This window comes from Lepidochelys olivacea, assembly GCF_965140295.1.
Source record: "Lepidochelys olivacea isolate rLepOli2 genome assembly, chromosome: 25".
Classification (NCBI taxonomy): domain Eukaryota; kingdom Metazoa; phylum Chordata; order Testudines; family Cheloniidae; genus Lepidochelys; species Lepidochelys olivacea.
Window position 1 is genome coordinate 15,548,453 of NC_140435.1, and position 17,175 is coordinate 15,565,627.

At 41.1% G+C, this 17,175-nt stretch overlaps 1 protein-coding gene across 3 annotated transcripts in view; it reads left to right on the forward strand.

Moving 5' to 3' along the window:
* The first annotated feature begins 899 nt into the window (after positions 1 to 899).
* Positions 900 to 17,175, forward strand: part of PWWP3A (PWWP domain containing 3A, DNA repair factor) — a 32,189-nt gene continuing 15,913 nt past the window's right edge. Inside the window, exons 1-9 of one of the 3 annotated variants that reach the window (XM_084614878.1) lie at positions 900 to 1,002; positions 2,207 to 2,248; positions 3,129 to 3,238; positions 9,101 to 9,192; positions 9,778 to 9,848; positions 11,450 to 12,496; positions 14,087 to 14,227; positions 14,834 to 14,953; positions 16,592 to 16,662. In XM_084614878.1, the coding sequence (XP_084471004.1) occupies positions 3,182 to 3,238; positions 9,101 to 9,192; positions 9,778 to 9,848; positions 11,450 to 12,496; positions 14,087 to 14,227; positions 14,834 to 14,953; positions 16,592 to 16,662 (1,599 nt within the window). In that variant the 5' untranslated portion in view covers positions 900 to 1,002; positions 2,207 to 2,248; positions 3,129 to 3,181. Of the gene's footprint in view, positions 1,003 to 1,220; positions 1,685 to 2,206; positions 2,249 to 3,128; positions 3,239 to 9,100; positions 9,193 to 9,777; positions 9,849 to 11,449; positions 12,497 to 14,086; positions 14,228 to 14,833; positions 14,954 to 16,591; positions 16,663 to 17,175 lie in introns of those variants that run through there. The other 2 variants (XM_084614879.1, XM_084614880.1) reach the window with 2 other exon arrangements.

Genomic DNA, 17,175 nt, shown 5'->3' on the forward strand with positions numbered 1-17,175 from the left:
TCCCTGACATGGAGCTGGCGGCCTGGAAGTCCTGGGATGGGTTTCCAGGATCACTGGGGCAGTCTGCATGTCAGAGCTGTTTCCCAGCCAGGGACCCTGGAAAAGCCTGGCTGAAATTTACATGATTCTTGTCCCTTTCCTGGCCCCCCACCTCAATGGTGAAAAAAAAAAAGACCAATCTAGTCAGTTTCATGAGTCTATGGAGGGGGAGGCATGAAACTGACCAGGATTGTGCAGGTTTCATGAGTCTGTGGGGGGGGGGGGGAGGAAAGGCATGAAACTGACCAGGAGTGTGTCCATTTCATGAGTCTATGGGGGGGAAGCTGAAACTGACCAGGATTGTGCAGGTTTCATGAATCTGGGGGGAAGGAAAGGCATGAAATTGACAAGAATTGTGTCAGTTTCATGAGACTATTCCATGGGGAGGCATGAAACTGACCAGGAGAGTGTCCAGTTCAATCAGCTGTCAGGATCCCCACAGCATATTTCCTTGGGTCAGGTCGGGACACGCGGAGCTCAGGGCCTCAGGTTTCCACGTCACCTCATGATGTCACCACAGCACCCAATCCCCACGCCAGGGCCACCCCGTGATACCGCCTGAAGCGGTTGCCTCACGTCCCGGCGTGCTGACAGCCCGCATCACTCACGTCACCCACTTGGCGGACCCATCCTCCCCCCTCCGAGCCTCGCGCCGGTGGGGAGGGGCGGAGGCCGCCTTCTGATTGGCCGCCCGCGCTCCCCCGCCCCCTGGCCCGCTTGCGCGAGGCTGACAAAGTTACAACTTGTGCGCATGAGCGGGAGTTACGGCGGCCGCCTGGGCGGCGCGCGGTGGGCGGGGCCGGGCCTGGCGCGCGGAGCCGCCGTTGGGGCGGAGCCAGGTCGAGGCTAGGTATGGCGGAAGGGGCCGGGAGGGCCGGGTCCTGCTCTTGCGTACGCGCGGTGAGCGAAGGGGGCGGGGCTGGGTCTCCTCTGACTGGGCGGCTGCGTGCGTAGCGCTCTGAGGTAACGGGGGGGGCTGCGCGTGCGGGTTGGTCATCGGGGGGTTCCCCAGGTTCGGGGGTGGCGCTTGGGCTCTCCCCTTAGCATGGGATCTCCTGGTAGCTCAGACAGCTCAGCCCTCCTGGGGGGGGAGGGGGGGCTGTACACCCCCATTCTCCCCCCCCCCACCCGCGGGGTCTCCCTCCCAATAGGGGGCTCCTGAGGAATTGGGGGCTGGGACCCTTCTGTGGGGCGGGTGGCTCAAACTACTCCGCTCTCCTCAGAGGGGGCGCGTGGGACCCCCCCCCGCTGGGTTCCTCACCCCCTTGCCCTGACCCACACAAGGGCGATTTCGGAGGGGGGGGCCCCTCTTCCCGTTAAGGGGGGGCTGGGCTGTGTGTACAAGACAGACCAGCCCTTTCTCTCCAGGGGTGTGTGTGTGAGACTTTAAAGGGCCCCCCTCTTGTTTTCTTCCCCCCCCCCCCCGATAGCCCCTCCCTGAGCTGTGGGACTTTTGCCTCTGCGCCCACTTTTCCACGGTAGTTTTTGTGGGGGGGGTTGGCACTTGGGGGCGGAGCGGGGACTGCTGCACTTGAGCAGGCTGGCCTCTCTCTTCTGTCTTGGAACTCGTGATTGCTCAAGTTTTTGGGGTCCCAGATACTGTCCTGGTCCCTCTTTTTGCACGAGCCCATCTGCCGCTGATGAGGTATACTTTTGTTGACTGGTGGAACAAACCTTTTTCTGGGCCATCGCCCACTGCAGGTTTTTGGAGTGAGTTCAATTTAGCTTGAGTACAACAAAACTGAAGTAAGCTGAATAAACTAGTAAGTGGGCATGTATCGATCTTTCTGAGCTAGGGACTAAAGTGGACCGTTCTGGGAACTAAACGTAGGGTAGTATTTCTGCACTAACATCACTCATGTAGCAATTAGAATTTATACCTTTATGATGTTTTTAGTATTCTTGCTAAAACAAAGTTATTTATTGAGCACTAGCAGTGTGTCTGTGTTTGAGAGGTAGGAAATGGGATGTAATCTGTATTCAAAGTACAAAATTGTCTGAAGAAATGCAAAATATAAGGGAGGGAAAAAGTTATTTGTAAATATATCATATTACAATCATAAGTGTTTGTCCTAATGCAAACAAGGTGACAAGTATGGTCTCTTTTAAGTACTGTATTTAAATGTAAAAATTATACTTTACTTTTCACTTAACCTTTCATATGTAGGACCAAACAACAAGACTTAATTTACATGAAGTCTTCAGCCTTGTAAGTACATGAAGCTTTTTTGGCTCTTAATATGTATGTAATTCATCGAATTTTTCAGGTCTCTAACAAACATGTAAAACATTCGGAATCTGAAAAATTCACGTTCTCTAAATAAGCCTCAAAAAGGGTAGCCAAGTTTGGGATAAGTTACAGGATGTGACAATTCACCTAGATAAACCTGGGAAGCGCTTACTTTGCAATGCTATAAATTAGACTGTTTGGGTATTTTGTAGAAACATTGGCAAAGAGTCCTGTGGCACCTTATAGACTAACAGATGTATTGGAGCATCTGACGAAGTGGGGATTCATTCACCCACGAAAGCTTATGCTCCAATACGTCTGTTAGTCTATAAGGTGCCACAGGACTCTTTGCCACTTTTACAGATCCACACTAACATGGCTCCCCCTCTGATACTGTAGAAACACTGGTTATCTGAATTTGGTAAAAATTGAATATTTTATCCTTTCCAACTAGCTCAGCGGGCAAAGTAGACGGGTATGTTAGTCCCCTCTGGCATGCACTGGACTGCAATGATAATTGAATATCATTATTTTATTCTCATCTGCAGGTTCACTTTATTCACTAATTTCTCAATACAACAGGACCACTCTAGCAACCTGAAACACATTGGTGGTGTGTTGCACTAGACTAGAATGATTTTCACTTTGTGCATTAATATTAATAGCTATCCTTGATAATGCTGGGATGTGTATGTACAAAACAATATGGGAGAAATTAACAGAAATTTATAATATTAAATAAGCAATAATTATGTAGTATTAGATTGTTTTGAGATATTGCATAACTCTTATTTCATAAGGTAAATTGAGTTGTTAAAAGACTGTTACACTTATCCATGTAATATCATTTTTGTTTCAGAATACACTGAGCCTGGCAGTAGTTACCTTGCTTATCCTACATGAAACACAGTCATGACCGATCAAGAATATATCCTGTGTAAATGGAAGAACCGTCTATGGCCAGCAAAGGTGAGAGCATTATGGTACCATTTAAATAGGTATAGGAATGAGGAGAAACTTTTTGGAGGTTTTCTCCCACCCTCTTCAAGATATCAGGAAAAGGTAGGGAGTGTGGGAGAGGGATGCATCATGTGATATGTGCTCAAAAGCCAAGCAACTTATTCTATTTGAAATTTCCTATTTGGAGACAACACCAGAAATGAATTACATAGGCCAAAAAAATTGGAATTATTGACAGGGACAAATCTTATTTAGAAATTATGATTTCCAAGTAAACATGAGGTTGATGATTTGTGTTTTGGTAGCATCTAGGAACCTCGGTCCTGGACTAATGTATATGGACCCATTGTATTAGATGATGCACAAACAGAGCCTCCTGCTCCACACAACTTACAATCTAAGTATAAAATGAGAACAGATGGATACAGACAGATGGGGGCATACAAGGAAGCAACAAGACAGTATCTGTCCACATGATAGGCAGTGATCTTAGCACACCAGCAGCCTACCTGTTGTCAGCTTTTTTTTTTCCTCACAACAAAAGAGTTTTGAAGGAAAATGACTTAGTTTTGCAAATATTTATAGGGAGCTTCTCCCAAGCATGAGGGGAAGCGTCAGCAGAAGCGTGAAGGTGCTTGTTTGAAAATTTAGCAAATGGGCGATGGAAATTGGCCTCATGGGCCAAGCAGAGGCGGGAGTCTACTTTAATACTGAATGAGAGATGGCAGGTAGAGTGGGGATAGATCAGGACAGACTTTGAAATGAAAAAAAGTAGTTTGTTTGATATGATGGCAAAGAGGCAACTAGGGAAGTGTTTCTAGTTAAGAGTTGCTTAGACTGTCAGCAGATTTGTCTTGAATGTTCGCCAGAGGCTTTTAATCTGGATGGCAAGGAGTTGAAGCCAAATGTAAGCTTTAATAGATAAGATAGAGGGTTTCCCCGCTTATTGTGGAGATGCAGCCTCATTCCCTGTCATACTTGAAAAAATCCTTTTATCGAGGGAAGATAACTTTTATATTAACCTAATGTAAAGTCAGTAACGTCTGCTTGATGTAAAGTATCACTTTACTTTCCACTTCCCAGCTTAAACAACTGATACTTTTGTGTCAGTTCATTTTGTTAAATGTATTCATAAGCGTGTTCCCAGTTTAATTCTCCAACTCTTCTCCTTAGTTTCTTATCATTCCTGGGAGGTAGCTTAACACAAGATAAGGATGTACTTATCTGTGCCATGTTCTTCATTCCTGTTATTTCCTTTATAATTTGTCTGTCTTTTCCTCAACTCCTTTTCGCTTCCTTTGCATAATTTTTTCCAGTACGTTAGCCTCCTTTATACTAATTTTTCACTGACTGTTCCCTGTTTCTTCTGCAAGGCAACAAGAAAGAGCATTACTCACCCAAAACATTGTACTTGCTATTTTGAAACACAAGCCACATGGACTAGAAGGGAGTTCTTAATGGAAAAGGTCCCTTGTGCACAGTTATGTTTTTATTGTAAGATGCTTGTTTTGTTAGTAAACTAGGAGTTTTGTAATTTGAATTTATTTAGGAGATTTCAATTACCATAAAAGTATCGTAATATGAATTTACAAATAATGTTTTATATTTCCTAGTGCAAATGGGTAGCTTTTTTTTAGGAAAACTAGAGATCTTTATTGGTTCCCTGTATTTTAGTAGATTTGGATATAACAATAAGAAGGGTACTCATCAAATATATTGTTCTTAACTTATATTCAACAAGAGAGATCTTAATTAGTTCCAAGCATAGTTAATCTACTTTGCTGTGTGTTTGCTCCTGTTATATCAAGTTTTGCAGGAACTGTGTATGTGCCAAAATAAAGACACTAAGATGCCACCAGAGTGAACGTGATTTAAATACCAACATAAATCCAAAATTTGTTTTGCACGTTGTCTATTTAAAGTTTCATTGGACATAGGCAAGGGTAGGGGGAAAGGAATGACAGCACTATTACATTAGCAACCGTATTCTGTGAAATGGTTTCTTTTATTCACAAGATGCTCCAGAGCTATTCACTTTAGATTTCATTCAACAGCATGAAGCAAAACAAAATGAGATTTGGGACAATCTGGTAGAGAAGTTGGCACCATGAATATAGAGCACACCTTTTGTGTTGATCTGCTTCAGAAAAGATCAGACTAAAATAATGTAACAAAATATTCTAAATCATCAAAGAAAGCGGGTACATTTATTGATGTTCTTAAACTCAGTTAGTTTCATTGGCCAATCCAAGTCTCTTGCATTTCCATGAGTTAGTTGTGGGAGGGCAATTTTCTCCGTGGCATAGCTAAAATTTCTTTCCATGCTGACATAAACACATACTATTTTTGTTTAAAAATGTTTCAGATTCTCTAGGCAGGTTGGAAAGCAAATTGGTTGTCTATTTTCAGGTCAGCAAGTGTGAGAAATAACAAGAATAGAAAAACGTCTTTAGAGTAGAAACATGAATATCTGTGGCCTTTTGGCTCTGTTAAAGGTTATATCCTGCTAGGGGACAGACTTGATTGAATAGAATCTCTTCTATCTCCGTCTTGTGTACAATTAGTTTTCTTAAAATAGCCTCTTACAACAATCATGGAATGTTTGTTTCCATGGAGTGATATGGCATCTTCTAATCAATTGTGACTTTTTTACAGCAGATCCAAGTAAACGTATAAACTTTAGACACAAATCAGATGTCAAGAATTATAACATTCATAAAGACAGGTTTCAGAGTAACAGCCGTGTTAGTCTGTATTCGCAAAAAGAAAAGGAGGACTTGTGGCACCTTAGAGACTAACCAATTTATTTGAGCATGAGCTTTCGTGAGCTACAGCTCACTTCATCGGATGCATACCGTGGAAACTGCAGCAGACTTTATATATACACAGAGAATATGAAACAATACCTCCTCCCACCCCACTGTCCTGCTGGTAATAGCTTATCTAAAGTGATCATCAGGTTGGGCCATTTCCAGCATAAATCCAGGTTTTCTCACCCTCCACCCCCCCACACAAATTCACTCTCCTGCTGGTGATAGCTCATCCAAAGTGACAACTCTTTACACAATGTGCATGATAATCAAGTTGGGCTATTTCCTGCACAAATCCAGGTTTTCTCACATCCCCCCCACCCCCATACACACACAAACTCACTCTCCTGCTGGTAATAGCTCATCCAAACTGACCACTCTCCAAGTTTTAAATCCAAGTTTAACCAGAACGTCTTGGGGGGGGGGAGGAAAAAACAAGAGGAAATAGGCTACCTTGCATAATGACTTAGCCACTCCCAGTCTCTATTTAAGCCTAAATTAATAGTATCCAATTTGCAAATGAATTCCAATTCAGCAGTTTCTCGCTGGAGTCTGGATTTGAACTTTTTTTGTTTTAAGATAGCGACCTTCATGTCTGTGATTGCGTGACCAGAGAGATTGAAGTGTTCTCCGACTGGTTTATGAATGTTATAATTCTTGACATCTGATTTGTGTCCATTTATTCTTTTACGTAGAGACTGTCCCGTTTGACCAATGTCCATGGCAGAGGGGCATTGCTGGCACATGATGGCATATATCACATTGGTGGATGTGCAGGTGAATGAGCCTCTGATAGTGTGGCTGATGTTATTAGGCCCTGTGATGGTGTCCCCTGAATAGATATGTGGGCACAATTGGCAACGGGCTTTGTTGCAAGGATAAGTTCCTGGGTTAGTGGTTCTGTTGTGTGGTATGTGGTTGTTGGTGAGTATTTGCTTCAGGTTGCGGGGCTGTCTGTAGGCAAGGACTGGCCTGTCTCCCAAGATTTGTGAGAGTGTTGGGTCATCCTTTAGGATAGGTTGTAGATCCTTAATAATGCGTTGGAGGGGTTTTAGTTGGGGGCTGAAGGGTGACGGCTAGTGGCGTTCTGTTATTTTCTTTGTTAGGCCTGTCCTGTAGTAGGTAACTTCTGGGAACTCTTCTGGCTCTATCAATCTGTTTCTTTACTTCCGCAGGTGGGTATTGTAGTTGTAAGAAAGCTTGACAGAGATCTTGTAGGTGTTTGTCTCTGAGGGGTTGGAGCAAATGCGGTTGTATCGCAGAGCTTGGCTGTAGACGATGGATCGTGTGATGTGGTCAGGGTGAAAGCTGGAGGCATGCAGGTAGGAATAGCGGTCAGTAGGTTTCCGGTATAGGGTGGTGTTTATGTGACCATTGTTTATTAGCATTCAGGGGACACCATCACAGGGCCTAATAACACCAGCCACACCATCAGAGGCTCGTTCACCTGCACATCCACCAATGTGATATGCCATCATGTGCCAGCAATGCCCCTCTGCCATGGACATTGGTCAAACTGGACAGTCTCTACGTAAAAGAATAAATGGACACAAATCAGATGTCAAGAATTATAACATTCATAAACCAGTCGGAGAACACTTCAATCTCTCTGGTCACGCAATCACAGACATGAAGGTCGCTATCTTAAAACAAAAAAAGTTCAAATCCAGACTCCAGCGAGAAACTGCTGAATTGGAATTCATTTGCAAATTGGATACTATTAATTTAGGTTTAAATAGAGACTGGGAGTGGCTAAGTCATTATGCAAAGTAGCCTATTTCCTCTTGTTTTTTCCTTCCCCCCTCCCCCCCCGATATTCTGGTTTAACTTGGATTTAAACTTGGAGAGTGGTCAGTTTGGATGAGCTATTACCAGCAGGAGAGTGAGTTTGTGTGGGGGGGTGGAGGGGGTGAGAACCTGGATTTGTGCTGGAAATGGCCCAACCTGATGATCACTTTAGATAAGCTATTACCAGCAGGACAGTAGGGTGGGAGGAGGTATTGTTTCATATTCTCTGTGTATATATAAAGTCTGCTGCAGTTTCCACGGTATACATCCGATGAAGTGAGCTGTAGCTCACGAAAGCTCATGCTCAAATAAATTGGTTAGTCTCTAAGGTGCCACAAGTCCTCCTTTTCTTTTTGAACATTCATAAACCAGTCGGAGAACACTTCAATCTCTCTGGTCACTCGATTTCAGACCTAAAGGTCACAATATTACAACAAAAAGACTTAAAAAACAGACTCCAACAAGAGACTGCTGAATTGGAATTAATTTGCAAACTGGATACAATTAACTTAGGTTTGAATAGAGACTGGGAGTGGATGTGTCATTACACAAAGTAAAACTATTTCCCCATGTTTATTTCCCACCTCCCCCACCCCCCACTGCTCCTCGGACGTTCCTGTTAACTGCTGGAAATGGCCCACCTTGATTATCACTACAAAAGGTTCTCTTCCCCCCCACCCCTGCTGGTAATAGCTCATCTTAAGTGATCACTCTCCTAACAGTGTGTATGATAACACCCATTTTTTCATGTTCTGTGTGTATATAAATCTCCTCACTGTATTTTCCACTGAATGCATCCGATGAATTGAGCTTTAGCTCACAAAAGCTTATGCTCAGATAAATTGGTTAGTCTCTAAGGTGCCCCAAGTCCTCCTTTTCTTTTTGCGAATACAGACTAACACGGCTGCTACTCTGAAACCTTAAAAAAACAGTTACAGGCAATGTTGCATGTTTTGACTAAAAGCTAACATTGATATTGTGGTACTTTCCAAGGCTTCAGGGACGTCAGTGTGCCTAGGTAGTACTGTTCCATTAATAGTTTGATATGCAAATAATGTTATAAAAAATTGTGTGAGGAGGGGGAATACTTAATGTAAAGATGGATTCCATTGCATATCCCATATCCGATATAGCTAGGATGAGGCTCTTCCTTACAGCATAGCTTTCTGAGTTTCTCCTCATGCCTTCATTTGGGATGCATGCTGTATGCCATCTTTACTCTTATGAACATTGTGTGCATGGCTGTAAAAATTATACTTCCTTCTTCATTTAGGTTTTATACAAAATCAGAACTTCCAGAAGACCAATTGTTTCTAAAGCAAAAGCAGCCTCTTTCAAAGTTGAAATACTCGGTCTGGAAGAACAGTTAAGTACCCTTGTCATTAATCATCTTATATTTAAGAATGCAAATGTATGGCAAACATACTGTAATCATTGGTTCTTGAAGCTGTCTCTAAAACAAGATTAATTGATTTCTGAAGTGTCTTGTTGGCTAACCAGAATTTTGTCAGTTTTTAAATGCATAAAATCTTATGACTGTTGAATTGTACTAACATGCCATTCTTAAACTGTTCTAGGTTTTGATTTGAAACCTGTTTCATGGTCATTAAAAATAGCAAACCCTCCTTGTATTTCAGAAGGCAAAAGATAAAATTTCTTTTTTGATTACTGTACTTCAGTATAGTATCATGTAATCATTGAAATATTTTAGATAGTGGACTTGATATATTCCACCTTACCAGTCAACCTCTTGATTTTATTATTGGCCATGCAGTCCACACTAACCAGCAAGTTGCAATGTTTTTCTGTCAATATGACAGTTGATTTCTGCTATTCAAAATTCTGAGGAAGAGGTATTGATTTCATATTGCCTAAAGAAAATGAGACTTCTAAAACAATGTCATGTCATTACCAATTTAAGACTCAAGGACAATTTTACTGTATTTTCAGGACTAATGTGAACTGTACGGACACGGAGCCTTTGAAGGAGGAGCGCATAAAAGTCATTGCCTCTGAATTAGGTGGGATACTTTAAAGTTTTTAATGCTTTACATGGGTGGTAGAAAAGGAAGAAATGGGTGGGTGAATATCTAAATACCTGACTCATTCATTTCCCTGGGAGGCTTCCAAAAACAGTCTCCATGTGGATACATGAAACATCACAAACTACCACCTCTGATGCTCCCCAAATATGCCATCTCTGTAATGTGATACCAATCTGTACTCTGAGGAGTGACTTCTGTGCAAGCCATGTAACAGTTATTTTTTAAGAAAAGCTTATTTAGTAGTAAGATGGTCACCTATAGATCTCTAAACTCCCATGTTTAAATTATTTGTAATTTGGAAATGGTGTGTGAAGCAACACAGATATGGAAACTTTATTCTTACAGGCATGAGGACAAATGGGAGTCAGCAGGTCTTGAGTTCTGATTATGGCTCTGCCACTGATTTGCTATGTTGCCTTGGGCAAAGCTGCTTCATTTTTCTGTCTCCAGGCTCCATGTCGGGAAAAGATGTCTCCTAGTTGAAGAAGTTCAGGCCAGATGTACGCTAAAAACTTGTTGCCAGCTTAGCTATGTCGGTCAGGGGTCTGATGAGGTGTGACTGATGTTGCTCTGCTGCCAAAAGCCCCTACTGTAGATTCAGTTTTTGCTGGTATACCTTATTTTGTTAGGAGGGGTGGTATAAGTTTTATACTGGAAAAAGTTTTCCCAGTATGAATTGCATCCACGCAAGAGTGCTTTGCTGCTGTAGTATACCAGTATCACTATACCGGCAAATCCTTGCAAGTGTTGACCTGGCTTCAGTCTATTTATCCAAGAGAAGTTTTGAGGTGATTTGATCAGTCTACCAATACCTGTATGGGGAAGAGACTTCTGACAGGAAAGGGCACTTTAGTATAGCAGGAAAAGGCATATTTGGATCCAGTGGTTGGAAGCTGAGACTAGACAAATTCAGATACGAAATAAGGTGCACATTTTTAACAGCGAGTGTAATTCACCATTGGAACACCTTACCTAGGGATGTTGTGGAGTCTTCATAATCTGAAGTCTTTAAATCAGGACTGGGTATCTTTAGGAAAGAGATGCTATAAAGTTTAATCAGAAGTTATGGCCCTGATGCACAGTTTACTGAGCAAGGTTCTTTGGCCTTTGTTACGCAGGAGATCAGACTAGAAGATTGTAATGGTCTCTACTGGCCTTAATGCCTGTGAATCATTTTCCTTATGGGTTTCCAGCTTGCTTCATTTAGTTGGCATCTCAAATCTGCTTGTGGAAAATGGTATGATGACCATTTTGGTAGCAGTTTAGTTATATGCTCTTTTATTCAATTTTGCTTTTCCTTCCCCTGTGCTAGGCTTTCCGTGCTGCACCGTCGGAGACATAACAGAGAATCTTTGCCAGGATGTGTTTTTAACCTGTACAAGTCTATTTCAAATTTGTAATCCAAGAAAATGAGCCTTTTTGTTCGCATTTACTTACTGTCTTCCTTTAAAACTAATGGTGCTTTTTGCCATGCATTCTGTGATGCACTGTGCAAGAGGTACTATAAAAACAGTACATCGTATTTTTAATACACAAAGGAAAAGTTGTCATAACTTCTTGCATGCCTCTTTCAACAGACCAGAGGAATAAACCTAGTCATGCTGTGGAAGAACTGAAGTATCGCAAGGCTCTTAAAATCGCTCTAGATATTTTGAGTGCCTCTCCAAAACAAGTAAGGCCTTCAGTCGAGGGACGAACTACTCGATCAGCCCAGAAAGAAAAGAAAATAAGAACTTCATTATCTCCTCCTGTGACTAGGTGTCCAATATCTCCCCCAAAAATAGAATTGGAAGGGGGTGAGACCTTGAAGAAGAAAAGGGAACAAAAGACACCCAGCCCACAAACTGATACAAAAAAAACCAAACAAAAATGTCGGCTCAGTTCCAAGGAGACAGCTAAAACGTGTGGAAATGGAAGAAAATCTTCAGTATCTAAATCTGGGGACTTTTCTAGCACGTGGAGGTCAGAAGGTCAGCATTGCAAGACATCTAAATCAAAAGTAAAAACATTAACTAAACAGAAAAAAGTAAAATCCAAATTGTTGCCAAAGTCGAAAACAGGAAAAAGCTCATCACTTTTGCTAAAAGAGAATGAGAAAAGTAAGAAAGGAAGAAAGAGACCAAGAGATGCAGGCGAACCCTCATCTCTTAGCACTAAATTTCCAGATGATTCAGAACATGTTTTTGTTAGAGAGAGTACCCCAGTATCTGCTTTCTGCAATTCTACTATGTTAATATCTGCTGGAACAAGGCCAAATGTTAGGGGTCTGCGCAAAAAGAGATTTCTGGATTTTTCTATTACGAGTACCTCACCTGAATTAGAGAGTAACATCAGTGAAGAGAGAGACGCTCCTGCAAGGAAATATAAAATGTTAGATGGGAGCAAAAAGCCTGTGAATTCAAAGTGTGCTAGCTGGAAACAAAGGACTACTGCAGTTTCACCTCTGCACAGAAAAGGGGGATGCATAAGTTGCTATGAACCTTTATTTGGGGCTTCTAAACACAAAAAATATTCTGATAGCCCTCTTTCTGAGCTTAAAAAAGAGGAGAATAAGGATACTTCACACAGTCCTGTGAATAAAGCTAAAAACTGTCAGCTACCTGATTTTGATGAAGACGAAGAAGGTAGAGTATTTCATTGGGGGAACTAGGACTTTTGTCATTTGATTTTCAAATATTGCTTATCTGTTTTTGTGGGAAGTTGCAATATCTTGGGGAAGGGATTCTCTGAATACTCATTTTATACTAAAGTCCATCATGGCCAGTCCCTCTGACTTTATCTTTTTTTAAAAAAAAAAAAGTTTCCCTGAAATTTAAATGTGGAAACTGTTCAGTCATATTGGCTAGAAGGAAGATATTTCCCTGTTTGGGAAATTTCAGAATTGCTCAGTGAGATGGACAGTTCAACAGTTTCTGCATTCCAACAATGCTTTGGGTTGAGAGTTACGATACAGAATAATTTACCAGTACTAGATGTGATTTACTAAATTTTATTTTTGTTGTTTGTTAAACTCTTCATTTAGGAAGTTTTTACAAATCCTATTCATGTAAATATCCGATACAATAATCATTACAACAGTGAGCTTTTGTTTAGAGAAACATTATACAGTGGTATAATCATTGGCTCTCTCTACTAACAAGATGTTAATGTGGGGGGACAATGAGCATCTTTACAGTACCCATAACATATCATTTCCGCTTTACTAAATGTTTTAACTTTTTGTGCACTGTCAGATAATTATCTGCCTATTTTGCAGTTCAATGTTACTAAGAAATATAGTGGAAACTTGCAAACCTTCCATTAATTGGTAGGATTTTTCCTGCTCTTCAGCATTCTAATAACTGATAAGTTTCTTAGCGCACTTTTTAGGGGTTCTGGTTCCTTCGCTGAACAGTTCACGTGAAAATTGCACAAGCTTATATTTTAATGCCTTGTTGATTCCTCCTGTAATTCTCCAGTGTTAATTCTTGGCTTCAGTCTCCTTCATCGTTTGACCTTGGCTTGATGTTTTACTACTTGAATATCTACAATTTCTACATCCATTGACAAGTGTATTGTTATAAGGAGGCAGATAATCTTTGGCAATATTTGTATTTTGAGCAGTCAATTTCACACCTTGCCTCTCTTACTGCTCTTTTGTATCTTGTTTGATTTCTTTTTTTCCCAAATTCACTGTTCTAAAGAGCGTCAATTGTTCTATTTCAAATTACGAAGTCAATTAAATTAGTAACAAGTGTTTAGATGCTTCCTTGCCACTACATTTTTTCAAAGACTGTCTTAGTCAAAACCAAGCCATAGCTTGCTGCTTTCTTTATTTTCATACTGTGCAAAGAAGCAGGCTAGTATCATATCTACAAATATATTCTTTTTTTTCCAGTGTGTGGGACAACACTGAACTTCTTACTTATGGATTAATCTCTGTAGATCCTGTTGTGTGGCTTAGTGGAATCATATGATGCAGACGAGTAGCCACTTCATCGCATACCCTATGGCCTCAGGGCAGCCCAGCATGCAGTCCCTCACCTCAGTTTCCCTTCTTGGATCCCCAAACAACTCCGCACAAGGTTTTTCCAGTCTGGTCACCACTGCCTTCTGTAGGGTTTAATTTATTAACTTAAAGTTTCAAAACTAAATGCAAAAGTTGTCTCTCCAGCCTTTATCTAGTTTATAGACAAAACTCCCCTGGTCGGTCAGAGTCCCTTTTGCCTTTGCAGGCTACTCCCAGTTCTTCCTAGCTGGAGCAATTCCCTTGGTCTCAGGGTCTTCCCTGCAGGAGCTCCTCTGCAGTCTTCTGAGCTTCCCCCTGACTGCAGCCATCTTCTGCCCTTCATATGGAATTGCCTTATTCCCCTCAGGTAGGGCTCATTGTGTAATCAGGGTTGGTTTGGCCCCAGGCTCCCTAGCCCAAGGGCAAGCCACCCTGTAAAATATGGCTAAATACCTGTGAACTAATTCGTGTGTATCATTTTATATTTGAATAATTATTTCTCCAGTACTCAACACTGCTACTAGCTTGTCTGTCTAAAATGTATTATATTGTTTCCTTCAATTCAGGCAGTCCATGCAACCTTTTGACTTTCTCCCTTTCTCTAAGTCATAAGGATTCTACCCTAGCAGAAGTCTCTTCCCCACCCCCTTCTTTTTTAAAGATCCTTACTGTTTCCAGACACTTATTTACAGAAGTCCTGCTTCCCTCCTCTTCCTAATTTCTTAAGCTCTTAACTCTTTATTCACTGGCCAGATTCTGATTTTACATCAGGGTAAGTTTGAAGTAACTCCATTAAAATCAAATGGAGTTGTCAGTGTGCTTAAGTTGGAATGCACAATGGCAAATTGTGATAGCTTAATAGATGTAATTAACTCTGTAATTCAAAATAATATTGGGATATTTTTCAAATTAAGATACCTCGCTCCACCAGAAAAAAATTATGATAAAACAGTTCTTCTCACTTTGCTTACAGGATTGGAATCCTCTGATCTGTCTTTGAAGTTTAGCTCTCCAGGAGAGATATCTCTCGATACAACTTTGGTAGATGAGGAAGAAGAAGATGAAGAACTTCCTAGTATTCTTTTACGTCAAGGTAAGAAGAGAATGTAACTATTTCTGTGAGCCTTAGTCATTGAAGACTTAAATATGATTTAGACTTTGTTTACTAATACCTTGGTAACAAACATAAATGTTTTTATTCATTAGACTTGTTCTTGTTAGAAACTGTGAATGTCATTTTGTTCATTTGAGTGTGGCAGCATGTTCATGCACAGCTCCAGAAGCTGCATGCAAACTCCTCTTAAAGGAATATCCTCAGGTCATGTTGTCTTCTGTCTCTGCTCCCAGAAATATGGGTTTCCTTCAGGCCTCTGACAGTCAATTCCTTTTACCAGTACTACAGTAGTCTTTGGAAAGAACCACTATGATGTGATGACTTGTCTTTCTCCCCTCTCGCTCCAGGTGTGGGTGAATGTCAGGGGATGTGTATGCTATCTAGTCCCAACATGGAACTAGAAGTATCCACTTCGCACCCTGTCACACCACTCTTGCTTCCCTCTAGGCATAGTTCACAAAAACTTCTATCCTTGTCTCTTTGGCTCCCTCATTCACCTTCACCAAATCTTTTTCTCTGTCTGATCCATGTTGGAGGACACTCCAAAAAATTATTATGCCATTATATAAATATGTGGTGCGCACTCCTCTTGAATACTATGTGTGGTACTTGTTACCCTATCTTACTAATTCTGCAATATCCTTATTAGGGGTTAAAAGAAGGATGATGAGAATGATTAGGCCATGGAAAAAACTCATGTGCAAATAGAGATGGAAAAGATTGGGCTGGTTTACCTTAAAAAAGGGATAATGACAAAAGGACATGGTGATAACATACAGGATAATGACTAGTGTAGAGACTAGCTCAGGAGCTTCTGTTCTCCTTGTCTCATAACACAGGAACAAGGGAACAGCTAATGGATATGAATTTATTATATTTCAGTTTCAATAAAAGGATTTTTTCCCCACAGAACACATAATTCTGTGGAACTTGTTGCCACAGAATGTTGTCAAGGCCAAAAAACTTACCAGGGTCCCAAGAGGGATTGCACTTATCTGGATAACAAAACTATCCAGGATTGTTATAGTTAATGCTAATAGAATGTCTTAAGACCTGCCACTAATCTCTACCTATTTGGGATTGCATTGAGATTGTTATGGAGGGCAGATTATTTCATATTTGCCAGCTGCAGGGTTGCTTGCATGTTCCTCTGAAGCATCTGGCACTGGCCACTGTTGGAGAGGACACTGGACTAGATGGATCATGAGTTTGATCCAGTTTTGCAATTCCTGTGTTCCTAGGAGATACTGAGATTGTAAGATCTCTGGGGCAGGGACAGTCATTTTATGTATTGTGTACAATGCCTAGCACAAAGGGACCCTTGTTTCTTAGTGACAGGTTTCAGAGTAACAGCCGTGTTAGTCTGTATTCGCAAAAAGAAAAGGAGGACTTGTGGCACCTTAGAGACTAACCAATTTATTTGAGCATGAGCTTTCGTGAGCTATCGTGAGTGCTCAAATAAATTGGTTAGTCTCTAAGGTGCCACAAGTACTCCTTTTGTAACTTGAGGTTGTAGTTCAGGGACCTCGTCTTACTTGTTTGAACATCAATGATGCTATGTAAATATTACACTTGTCTAATTATGTAGTCCAGTTAACTTTTATTTTTGTGCTGTAGAACCATGTTCAATTGAACCAGGGATGTTGGTCTGGTGCAAATTGCCAAGATATCCATATTGGCCAGCAGTGGTAAGAACAGCATCTTACTACTTTTTTGAAAACGGGATCCGAGGGTCTGATTCTGAAATCCTGTATGGCTGTATTGAGTATCTTCTCTAGTAACTTCTCTAGTTTAGCTGGAAGAATATCTTTTGGGGGTGTGTGGAGAAAGGTAGTATCTAAAATGTCTTAGTGCTTAGTTCCACTGAAAAACCAGGGGTTTGGACAAAAAATGTCTCTTATAGATTCAAAGTGCTCATTAGGCATTTGAATTAAATATTTTTTTAATGAAAAACAACCCACACGCCAAAGCTTTATCCCCCTGATTAAAAATCAGTGCCTTGCTAAATTGCTCATCTGTCTTGATTCTTGTGATGTTTCCCTCATTCTCTAATCACTATAATATTTTGGGGTAGAGAGAACCTGTATTTTGGATGTAAAAAAACGAGCAGGGGCGAAAAATGTTTTTTTTGGGAAATCTCTTGATGTGATCTTTAAACCCTAGAAAGTAGAAAAAAGGGCACAAGACCACTATTTTTCCTT